Source organism: Lissotriton vulgaris, chromosome 8 (genome assembly GCF_964263255.1).
Source record: "Lissotriton vulgaris chromosome 8, aLisVul1.2, whole genome shotgun sequence".
Lineage (NCBI taxonomy): Eukaryota > Metazoa > Chordata > Amphibia > Caudata > Salamandridae > Lissotriton > Lissotriton vulgaris.
In genome coordinates, this window is record NC_141696.1 from 1,369,880,697 (window position 1) to 1,369,893,326 (window position 12,630).

Consider the following 12,630-nt stretch of genomic DNA (forward strand, 5'->3'; position numbering starts at 1 on the left):
TACTATGTAAAGCACTTTTGTTCAAATTAATATTATCTGCACATTTAAAATTAATACATCTGAAAGTTTTATTAAAAACTCCTTTTGTATGTAATAGGAAAAAAAATGTAACTGCTGACATGTATTATCATATAATGCCCTCTCGAGGTTCTAAAAAGAAATACATTACATTGAGTAATTGTAGCATCTGTTATTTACAGCAATTACAAATTGTGTGACGTTGTACAGCAATTACAAATTGTGTGACGTGGCGTAATACGTGACACTTTCTGCCAGTCCTGGTTATATAGCCAAAAGCACTCTTTGATTACTTTTTTGTGTCCATATTTACCGTTACAGGGGAAATTACAAGTCCGAGAGTGCAATATATCTTGTGGACTATAAAACTAGGAATGGCTGAACGTGTCACTCTTCACAGGTATTTATTTACCCGACTGCAGTGTATCGGTTAAAAAAATGACTAGCTATAAGAAATCCATTTTTAGCACGGTACCGTCCCTCTTCTGTTTTTGGGGCTCTGGAAATCTAGTATTTAGAAATTTGGCCAGTCAGGAGCTGCTATGCAGCTATGCACCGAGTATGCACCGCGTGGCACATGAAAAGGTTTTTGCACCTAAATTGCCATGCTTGACTTTTTCCTAAACCAGCTGAAACACACGTACAAATAATGGGAACTGCTTAAAAGTCAAATTCAAAATGTGAAAGTTACAGCAACAGTTTTTGCCCACCCATATAACTCAGCAACACAAGCTTAATAAGAGCCATATAGCATTCTAAACTCGCTGTGGATTTCAAAAGTCAAAACAAAACTGAAACTTAAATTTAAAATGGAAGGTTTACCCCTGACAGTTATCCTGGGCCTTGTACAGAGTCGTCGGTACAGATTCATAGTGCTTACTTTAGAAATGTACATTTAAAATGGTAACCTGAGCTTTTGTGTTGTGTTGCCAGTGAGAAGCTTAGAACTACGGGGCAGCTTTACAAGCCACTTTTGCGTCACTTTTAACATGGGAAAAGTGACACGAAACTGGCGCAAGGGGCTTGTAAATCTGCACCTATGTTTCTCGAGTAGTTCCCCTTGGGGCTCACGGGCAATCAGGCCTGTTCAGAGCTATTCTCTTTCCAGGTAGGAAATGACATCTGACAATGATCAAACCTTTCTCCAAACAAAGGCCTGGATGTACTTCAGCTCATTTTTGTTTGGCAGCAGCATGTCAGTGGTGGCCCATGGTCTGGACTCACAGATCTGGATTAGTCACTGTAGCCAGGAAGGGAAGACAGGCATGCATGCATGCAAAGGGTGGGAGTATGCTTTGATAGGCCAGGCTTGAAAGAAGTTGAGTGTGCTTGTTAGGTGAGAGAGAAAGTTCTAGGCCATGCCACAGGTCAGCCATTTTGGACTTTAGTGGCTCAAGACACTATATGGGATGTGTCTGAGGAAATGCAAATGGGTAAAACGACAAGTCAGAACATTTTGAGTAAAAGGAGGAGAATGATGGGAAATTCTAAATGAAGTTCCTTAGAAAATATTGCCGATCATAGTTGGGTTCACCTTATAAAAACTGCTGCAACCTCTCTCAATATTGAAATAAGCAAACGGGGGGGGGGGGGGGGGGGGTGAGGGGTATTTTGTTTAGAGTTGTGATCAACCTTAGACCATTAATTCCAAAGTTTTCAAGTTTTATTTAGCTTATTTTTGATATTTCAACAAAGACATTCATAAATCAATAGAGCATGTCCTTTCAAATAAACACCACATTAGTAAATTGCACAATTCAAAAGGTGGTCCAGTCTGGGGAGTTACGGACCCAAGCCTTGTTTGATCAAGATCCTCTCTCAAGGCAGAGAGCTGCTTGGGACTGTAGACAAGACGAGAAGTCTACCTGCTCGAAAATGTGCTCGTCTTGGTGAAAGACTAACGGGTAGAGCCTCCTGTGTGCTAGGTAATCTAAACTCTTGCTGACCCACAAAGAGAATGGGGTAAATGCCTGCCTAGGATCTGTCTGCATGCAGTAAAACATTTTTTATGAGACAGAGAAAAAAATGGTCTTACATCCGAGAGGTCCATTAGACCACCAATCATTACTTTATGCCTTTGATATCAGTCTTAAGTCTTTTTATTGGTAGTTTCTACATGCCAGATGTTATCCTGTCAAGTATGGATTTGATATTCATGATTCCTCAAAGAATACTGAGGGATCTTCTGAAGAGACAAGGAAGTGTAATCACTACAGGTCTGGAAGGGCCGGGTTTCCAGCACCAGCATTCCAAAATCATCTTCCGCCTTCCCCATATGCAGCCCGTACCACACAGCTTCTCGTGCCTGATGAAGGAAGTAGTTAGAACATGTCTGATGCAAGTCTTGCGTTGACTCCTCTGAGTGATCAGAGTCTTCTTTCAATGGAGACATGTTCTTCATAATCCAACATTTCAGGGACACTACTTTGCAACAGTATGCATGTTGGAACCCCGCCTTTTCCTCTCTGGGGATTGGCTAAGGGCTCAGGAGGAAGGGTGCCTCTTTAGGTGATGGCGGTGCCTCTTTTATAGCGAAGCTTCTCCTGAATATATGACTTTACCACGAATACAAATACTCCACATGGCATTACCACGCGAATTTTACTTCGCAAGTGGCTGTACCACGCAGCTTTTTAGAACGCAAGTTCTAAACTCGCATTTCAAAAACGTTACGTTCACCAGCTCTTACTTCCATCCTCCATCGAAATATGCGTTAAAACACGTCTACCAAAACTAAAAAAGGACTTCAATTATGACGAACTCGCCACGTCTTCGGTGCGGCTCTTTTCTTTTTTTTTTTATTGACACTTTAGTGCGTTTTTTTATTGTATGTAGCCTGCTCGTTTTTTTTTATGGGGGGGGAGACCCCCCCAACCCCCCAAGGCCACGCAGAACTTACATGCTGGACGACCAAAAGGAATACCACTTGCGTGGTAAAGACGGTCGTTGAAGGCTCCCTCGTTGAAGAGACGTTTGCGGGGTAAGTGGATCGTTGAAAACGTCATGCGTGGAAAAGACTTCGTTGTAAATGATGTTTCCCGCTTCTCCTCACTGCTGTGGATTCTTAGCATTCTGGGATGGCAGTCTTTGCCAACCCCTTCGTGCGTGACCAGTGAAATCCGATGAGTACTCTCTATGGGTGTCTATGTCATTGCAGAGAGCAAGTTGACACTCTAACCTGCCCTTTCACACCACCACGCTTACCCAGGGAATCGGAACAGATAACCGCTTGGCAGTGGTTGTTTCTCTTAGAGAAAATATACAGGTATATGGTCTCTCTCTTGACCCCTATCCCTGCAGTTTCTTTTACTCTGGTTCCCCTGGCACATGCCCTCAAGTCAAACAATTCAGCCAGGGTAGGTTCAGATAACCTGAAAGGGTTCATATAACAAGTTCTGTCATTCAAGTATGGAACTGAGGAACGAGTGGGAATGGGCCACCAAGGATTGCAGCCTCCTTGTCAAGTGTAGTCAAGCCAAAAAGCAATCCTGATGTAATGTACCACCTATATCTTGCAATTTGCTGCTCGTGAACTGCATTATATCCTAGCGTGTGTGTCTAAAAGAACAGGATAAGCAATACACATTTTTTTTAGGAAGGCCCTCATACACCTAACCCGTTGACATGCTTCGTCCCTGGGCCTCCTACATTGTCGAGGATTATTTTAATGTCGAATGGGCTTCTAAATTTGTAGGAAGAGCTCAGTGGGGGCTGTTGCAGAAAAGGAGATCCAGGAGTCAAAATGAAAATCTCAAATTTAAAGTTTCTGATTCCAATTTGACATCTGGAGAGATTCAAGTCGTGAGAAATCTGCAGGTGGAAATATCCTTTGAAAACTGGCGTCATCCAGGTGCAACTAGTACTTGTAGGTTACATTTTGAAGGCAAGAAGGATTGGATTGAAGTTTAGATCTAGTTGTTTGTTAAAGTGGTTGGTTTTATATGAATATTAGCATTTTTAATTTGTTTTACCCGCACCAATTGTCATGGATGGATATCTCTTATGTAAACTAAAGCAACTTTCATGAATTATTTGGTCATCTGCCATGTTTAGGTTTGCTTTTAATTTGACTAATTTCTCATACACAATATTTTCTTATCTTGCTTAATTTGAATTACAAAACATTTTTAATTAAAGAATGATATAACTGTGAGGGTTAAGCTAGCTATGCAAATCAGCTTACCCACCCCTGACGACCAGGAACAATATTAGAAACTATACTTTTGTACACATTTTTTATGGTTTATTCAGATTGATCAAAACAATAGTTAATAGTATTCGAAATAGGAGCCTTTCAACTTAACACTATCAGTGCCTGCTGCTGGTACTGTGGAAAACATTTGTGAATTCCAGACATGTGTACATCTGTACCCATTTGCAGGGGTAAACATTGGGTTGCAGATAAACCAATTTCTTTGTGAACTGAGTCAGTATATATTGATTCAATTCCTGAAATGTTTTTATATTATTTTGTAAGCTTCTGGTATCATTTGGAATGTGCTATGCTCACAAATTCCTAAGGGTCATAGCACTCTTGAGCTGCCTCGTCCCCAGCTTCTGTCTTTACTACTCATGCAGACACCGTAGCGTCCTGAACTTGAAGTTCTATGTGCAATGTAGCAATTACAAAACCACTCACTCTTGGAAATTTGTATTTTAATATTAGATCCACAAACATTTTTTGCTAGAAAGCAGATTCTAGTTTTCTCACTTTTCCATATTTGAAATCCAAACCATGAGCCTGATTCACAAAGGGTCCCCACACTCGTGAAGAGGTCCCACACTCTTGGTGGGAACCCCGTACTGCAGTTACCCATTGTGAAGGCCATGAGTGTGTGGCCGGTTGGACTAATGAGGTGTTTCATAAAGTCGTGGATTTTTCTGGTGAAAAGAGAATTGTATTTTGCCCATTTAATGACTGTTTCTTGTGTTTCTTTCTACAGTCAGTAAATCAGATGTCCTACATATTCTTGAAAAAAATGAATTCCCAATTAGCTTTTGATTGAAAGATGTCTAAAAACTAATTGTGCGTGTGTGTTAACTGGGGCTAATGTCTTGCACTTTGTTTCACCCCACTGAAGATGATGGACCATAAACTGTTTGGAAGTCGAGCAGAATATGAAGGCACACTAAACAAAGTACTGGATGATTTCTCTATTGACCTGATCTGTCTTTCAGGATTCATGAGGACTTTATCAGGTCCCTTTGTCAGAAAGTGGCATGGTAAGTGAGGTTATCAGGGTTGTGTGCATGCTTACATGTGTGTATGCTTATGTGCAGTAAATGTTCTCTCTAATATGCTGGTGATTGGAAGGACTAAGTAGGAGCATGACAAGACTAATAAACATTCTTGAACTTTGTAGCAAAAAATAAGACGAGAGATTAAATAATCTGCTTTACCAACATAAAAGTCTCTTATGTCTATAAACAATGAGCTCAAATGGCAGTTGCTCATTTCAAATTACTTCTTATGTTGCACTGCTACTCACATTATTGATTTTCAATCTTTTTTTCAGTTTAGAAATGCTTTATTGAAGAAACATAATGAACAAAAGGCAATACATCAAATATTGAGACATGTCTTAAAGTCAATATTAGACAGGTATAATCATACAGGGTAACATAACCGTCTAGTAATGGAAAGAAGATAATAAACATTGAAAGAAAAAAAATAGCAGAATAAGCATATCATTTAACAATCAATTATAGACCTAATAAATTTGAATTGGAAAATATAACCGTAATAAAGAAAACAAGTGCATTTTAAATATTTTAGAAAGAGTAAAAGGGCGCCCTGTTCTTTGCAATGGGGAACTTCCGGTTTGCACAGGCACTGCTGGCTCGGGGACGAAGGACTTCTGGGGGTGCTACCACCACTTCGAGAGGTAAGTTGGGATGCTTGGGGTTGGTTGGGCTCCATCAGTTGGGCCACCCAAGGCTGTGGGGCAACAGGTGCAGGGGTGCTTTTTAGGGTTGGATTTTCTTACCGGCTCCTGGTCACGGTTGGAGGGACCTTCCAGTTTGAGGCTGCAGGTGTCAGCGGTAGGCTTGAGCCAGGTCAGGGGTCCCCAGATCTTGGGTCAGGATCGCCGGGGAGACCTCCTCATGGTGTCTGCCCATTCGAAATCGGGGTGTAGACTGTGGGTGCAGAGTGGTGCAGGTTCGCGGTTTCCGGCCGGGGCCAGAGGTTGTGATGAACAAATACGTTGTTCACGGGAGACACAGTCTTTGCAGTTGAAGGCTGGTCCGCCTGTGTTTTTGAGGTTGCTGGCCACAGGACATACCAGGATTTCGCAGGAGCAGGTTTGAGGTGGAGACAGGCTAGTAGGGCTGGTGCCAAGTCAGTGGGCGTCTTCCTATTGTTAGCCTCGGCACGGCCATTTGGTCCTTCTTCTTCTTTTCTTGTAGTTTCTTCTTGTCTCTGGAAGCAAGGTTCAGGGGTGCCCCTAAATACTAGATTTAGGGGTGTTACAGGTAGGTAAATGGTGGAACCAATGGGTCCCTTCCCTGGGGTGGGTACACCCCTATTATGCCACTCTACAGTGGGGGGGCATAATCCTTTCCCTGGTTGGCTGAGTTTCCCAATCTGCAAGATGGCGGGCCTGAGAGTTGTGCTTCACCTCGCCTTCCCCACCTGAGGGGTGATGTTGGCAGAGGTGGGCACAGCTCTCTTCCTCACTTGTTTTTCCTGCTGGTTCTGCCACCCAAAGTGGGGCCAGAACCAGTGGGGACCAGTTGCTGAAAGCAGCAAGTGGCCTGGGGAAGCTCACAAAGGCAGAAAGCCTTTGAAGCTTTCCCTTCCTGGACCCTGCCCACCCTGCACACTGTGAGGGAGAAGACGTTGCACCTCGTCCCAGGATGTGCATTGTTTCAGGCCCCCAAGAGCAGCAGGCTCCCGACCCAGGGGTCCGGAAACATGTCTGGTGGTGGTAGCTGAAAGCAGCTACTTAGCCTGGGCACTAGTGGTAGGTTAGTTTTCAGGGGGCATCTCTAAGATGCCCTCTGTGTGCATTTTTCATTAAATCCCACACTGGGATCAGTGTTGGGGTAATGTGCTGAGAAGTTTGATACCAAGCTTCTCAGTTTTCAGTGTAGCCATTATGGTGTTGTGGAGTTCGTAATGACAAACTCCCAGCACCATATACTCTTAATGGCAGTACTGCACCTACAATGTGTAAGAATGGACACAGACACTGTAGGGGTACAGGGCTCGTGCACCTGTACTCTCACCACTGGTATAGTGCACCCAGCTAGATGAGTGACTGATCTATGCCAGGGCTGTGGGTTATAGGCATGGCACACAAGGATGTGTGCCAAGTCGACTCTTCACTTTGTTCTGCACCAAAACACGCAGCCTTCAAAGGCAGTGTGTGAGTGTGAAGGTACAGGACCTCTAAGGGTGGCACAATAAGAGCTGCAGCCCTTATAGGCCTTCTCTGGTCACAGTACCCTGGGTACCTGTGGTACCATTTACCAGCTGCTGACCTGTGGCTAGAGATGCAATTGGGTTTTGTTTTGATGTAGATTTAGAAAAAGAACATAGGCCCGGGGCACCTCATTACACTTTCTCATACAGAGTATTCAAAGAACATGTGAAGGAGATCACTTTTATCGAGAGAACAAGACCAACAATTAGTATTGGTGTAAAGGTTAAATTTGTGGGGGTAATATATAATCTATCATAAAAATAATATAATGTTTGTGTCATACTTGCTGAACGAGATGCGATATGAATCTTGTCCCATACTGATTTCCAAGTGTGAGTTGGAAATTCATGATGTAGATCTGATTCCCACGTGAGCTCTATTTTGGATTTCGTATCTAACTTAGAGGGACCGATCAATAATTTATATATGCCAGAAGCTTTCATTGGTGAAGAAAAATCTAACAAAGAAGAAGGGGGTTGTGTGTCTGGAGCTCTATCAGACTGTTGGGAGACACAAAGGAGAAGAAGAGGTTTTAGGCTCTGAAATTGGGAGGCAAAATGAGTAGAAATATAATACTTTTGCTGGATATCAGAGAAATCAAGCAGAGAATCATTAGAAAATAGATGTCCTATGACTAGGATACCTTTATTGATCCACTCTTTCCACGTAAGCACTCTATTGTTTAATTTAATATTGTTGTTATACCAAATTGGAGTTTGTAAAATATTGGAATTGGAAGAAAAAAGCAAAGGTTTAGTAATGGCTATAGAATGAGTAAGTATTGGGGAGGAGAGCACTCTAGGGGGTTGTGTGATACGGACTGTTTCTTTAAAGGCAAAGGGAGAAAATTGCGCATGTTTGAGCTTCAGAAAGGGAGACCCAAATATGTTTCAAAGTGAAGGCCGAGTGATAAACATATAGGTTAAGAAAATTGACCCCGCCAGAATCTTTAGAATGTTGAATGCGGGTTAAGGAGATACAAGGTTTACGTTTGTTCCATAAAACGTGAATCAAAGAATGATTAATAGTTTTGAAAAAAGTATGAGGACGAGATACTGGGAGCATAGACAAATAAAAGTTAACAATAGGTTGCTGCATCATTTTAATTGTAGCTAATCTACCCCACCAGGACAGAAATAAAGGAGACCATCCATCTATCAGCGCTGTGATTTTGATCATAATCTCATTGAGGTTGATCTTAATAATATCTTTAATATTGTTAGAATAGAGGATACCTAAACACTTAATATGTTTTGAATTCCACTTAAAACCTGAGTCCTTGAACATATCTGGGATGCAATATTCATTGACAGGCAAGACCTCTGATTTATCTATATGGAGTTTGTAACCCGAAACAAAAGAATAAGTGTTTAGTAAAGAAACAAACTCTGTTAAGGATATATGAGGGCTAGATATATATAACAAGATATCATCTGCATATGCAGTGTACTTAATATTTACCTTTTTAAATTGAAACCCCGGAAAGGCTGGGGAACGCCAAATTGTTCTAAGGAATGGTTCTAATGATAGAATGAATGTAAGGGGAGATAAAGGGCAGCCTTGCCTGGTACCTCTATGTAGAGGAAAATAGTGGGACTCTTTACCATTGACCCAGATAGAGGCACTATGTTCAGAGTAAAGTAACTAAATGAATTGGAGAAAATGGTGACTAAAACCATGCCATTTTAATGCACCATACATAAATTCCCAATTCACTCGGTCAAATGCCTTTTCAACATTGAGCGTTATGGCAGCTAAGGGAGAGTTACATTTAGAGGCTTAGTGATGATGTTGAGGAAAGGTCTAGAGCTATCTGAAATAGATCTTCCTTTCACAAAACCTGACTGATGCATATCAACTAAATCTGGAATAACAGAATTAATATGAAGTGCCAATAATTTAGCAAAGATCTTGCAGTCCGTATCAATCAATGAGATAGGCCTATAATTACTACATTGAGCAAGATCCTTATCTTTTTTGAGGGTTAAGCAGAGCATAGCCTGACAAAAAAAGGCATTTGTTCATCCTGTGGTCAAAAAGTGATTAAGAAGAGATAATACTTGGCAATTAAAAGGCGTCTAAAATGAGTTAAAAAAAAGCATATAGTGAAACCATCCGGCCCGGGTGTTTTTTTCTTTGGGTAGTTGATTTAGTGTGTTTAAAAGCTCTAGTTCCGATAAAGGAGTGTCCAAAGAAGACAGGTTTACATTATGATCAGGGTCTTTAGAGATTGATTGAAAGAAAGCATCTAATTGTTCAGTTGAGTGGGATGATTCAGGAGTGTATAGATTAGTATAGTAATCGGAAAAACATTCTAACATTTTAGAATCAGTAATCTGCCTAACCCAACTGGATCTGTTATGGCAACAATCTTTGATTTTTGTTTTTTAATTTTAAGAAAGCTTGCTAAAGTTTTGCCAGCTTTAGTCCGTCCCCCGTACATTTTTGCAATAAAACGAAGTGGAGTGTCAGATACATTATCCCAGGATTGCATATTACATTGTAATTTTGCCATAATGAGTTTAGATAGCGTGTCATTATTGTTAGAAGAAAAATATTCATGTTCTAAAATCCTAATCTGTTCTAAGAGTTACGCAGAGTCTCTAAGGGCTTAGGATAGTCTAAATCTACAATAATAGGATTGTGATCTGAATGTGAATTTACCCTATCTACGTGTGTGCTAACAATTGAAGTGTGTGTTGAGTAAAAAAATAAGTAATCAATTCTAGAGTGAGAATTGTGAACTGGAGAAAAAAAAAGTGAATTCCAGAACATCTGGGTGTGATATCCGCCAACCATCAACAAGTCCTCTAGGGGAAATGGCTCTTTGAAAGGCTCTGTGCATTTTGGTGGTGGGAAATCCGGATTGGGATCTACGATCCAAAAAGGGATCCATAAATCGATTGCGATCTTCTCCAACTATAAGGTTGCCTGATGCATGGAAAGATAACATAGAAGAAAATTCCTTCCAAAATAACAAATCCATACCATTTGGGCCATACACATTGCAAATCAAAAATGGTGTGTTATTTATCTACAAATCTAACAATAGCCAACTTTCCAGCATCATCTTTGAATTCATTTAACAATGAATTATTTAACGACTTATGAAACAAAAGTACACCATTTTAGTTATTTACAGCGGGGGAACTAAAAATATTACCAACTCATTGTCTTTCAATAGAATTAATGTCTTGCTCCTTGTGATGAGTTTCTTGTAATAGAGCAATTTGACAATACAATTTTGATAAGTAGAATAAGACTCTTTGTTTTTTAATCGGGTTACAAAGACCTTTAACATTCCATGACACAGTACGTAAATTATTCTTGAAGAAAACTTAAAGATTATTATAAAGACTTGATTTAGGAAGATAATATATCCAATCGTGAAAAATCTGGTGAAACATATTGAAGTACCCCAAGAGAGAATTGCATCAAGAAAGTATGCTGTGAATCAATAGAAATGTAGAATAAGAAAATAGAGTGAGAGAACAGAAAAAGGGGGTGGGAGGAAGTGAGGAAATAAGGAAGAACCTATTCTTCCCTGAGTAAGAGAAGATGACAGTAGGCCGTAGGACTTTAGACATAAATACAAAAAAAACAGAAAGGCAATAATGTGGAGGGGGGAACGATGCGGAGAGAGAAATAGACACGCTCAAAAGACTGAGGGCCATATGTATCAACATTCCGTTTTGCGATTCCTAAATAGCAATTTTTAAGGAATCGCTATTTAGAAATCGAAAATGGTATGTATGTAGAAAATCGCTTCTTTTTAGCGATTCCTTAAAATTCCATAATTGCGATTAGCAAATTGCTAATCGCAATTAAGGAATAATTTCCCATTCATTTCTATGGGCCAGGAGGCCCATAGGAATGAAGGGGAAATTGCGAATCCGAATTTGCTAATCGCAAATTGTGAATATTTTCAAGGATGCAGGGGTGTCTCAAGAACACCCTGCTGCACCCCTGAAAATCACATGTGTGCGCATATGGCGCACATACATGCCCTAAGGACATGTATGAGCGTCACATGGCACCTTTTGATTTTTGAAAAAATGCATTTTTTAAAGAATTTGCAACTTACCACCAACTAGAAGTTGGTGCTAATTTGCGATTCCTTAATGACATTTTGGAATGTTTTTTTCCTTGATACATTGCATTTAAGGAATCGCAAAATTTGCAATTCCTTAAATGCAACTGCAAAATAAGGATGGCGAATTTAGCGATTCCTTATTTTGAACCAAAAATGTTTCATACATACCATTTAGCGAAAATAGGTTCGCAAATGCCGGAATTCTGCGAATTTCCGCGTTTGCGAACTCATTTTGCCTTGATACATATGGCCCTGAGACACTGAAATTAGATGAAATGTATAACTACAAATAAGAAGGGAAACCGTATTAAAAGAGTGAACAAACAACCACAGTGCTAATGAAACTTACCAAACAGTACGGGGGGAACACTGTATCTGGACAAAACATAGACATTGAACTAGAAGAGGATGCAGAGGAACCTGTGAAGAAGAGGAACCTGTGAAGAAAATAAAAATGTAAGTTAACAACATTATGGATTACTAAGTTCCATGACTTCTCCCCTAAGTGAATGTATTAAACTTCTTGAGTTTGGAAGGGTCTGCAAAAGTAACAGTCCTGTCCTTATACATGACTTTGAAAGAGCAAGGATGTATAAGGCCATATCTGGCATTCATGGAACGTAGCATGGGTCTGAGGTCCAAAAGTTCCTTCCTGCGATGAGCTTCAGCTTTAGATACATCTTGATCGAAGAAAATCTTTTGGCCCGACCACAACACCTGCTTGCTTTGTTTGGCTGCTGAGATAACAATCATAAGATCCATATATTGCAGAAAATAAGCAATCACCTCCGTGGCTTTTGTGGATTTGAAGCACCAAGGGGGCCAATCCTATGTACCCTTTCGATATTGAGATCCGTGAGAGACAATAGACCTACTATTTTCGGTATAAATATCTTCAAAAAATTAATCAGATCCGAGCCTTCGGAGCCTTCGGAGCCTTCTGGAATGCCATATATATATATTTAGGTTATTTCTCCTATTACGGTTCTTCAGGTCCTCTGTGATTTTCTTTAATTGAATCACTTCTTTAGATAGATTTTCCACCTTGGTATCAACGTCTTGAGCATCACTGACCCTCTGCTCGACCTTCAT

The 12,630-nt window shown here is 40.5% G+C and overlaps 1 protein-coding gene across 2 annotated transcripts in view; it reads left to right on the forward strand.

The window, feature by feature from the left end:
• Positions 1-12,630, forward strand: part of LOC147698758 (trifunctional purine biosynthetic protein adenosine-3-like) — a 376,225-nt gene that overhangs the window by 327,506 nt on the left and 36,089 nt on the right. For both annotated transcript variants that reach the window (XM_086935329.1, XM_086935328.1), the window contains exon 20: positions 5,100-5,241. In XM_086935329.1, the coding sequence (XP_086791455.1) occupies positions 5,100-5,241 (142 nt within the window). The remainder of the gene's footprint in view (positions 1-5,099; positions 5,242-12,630) is intronic.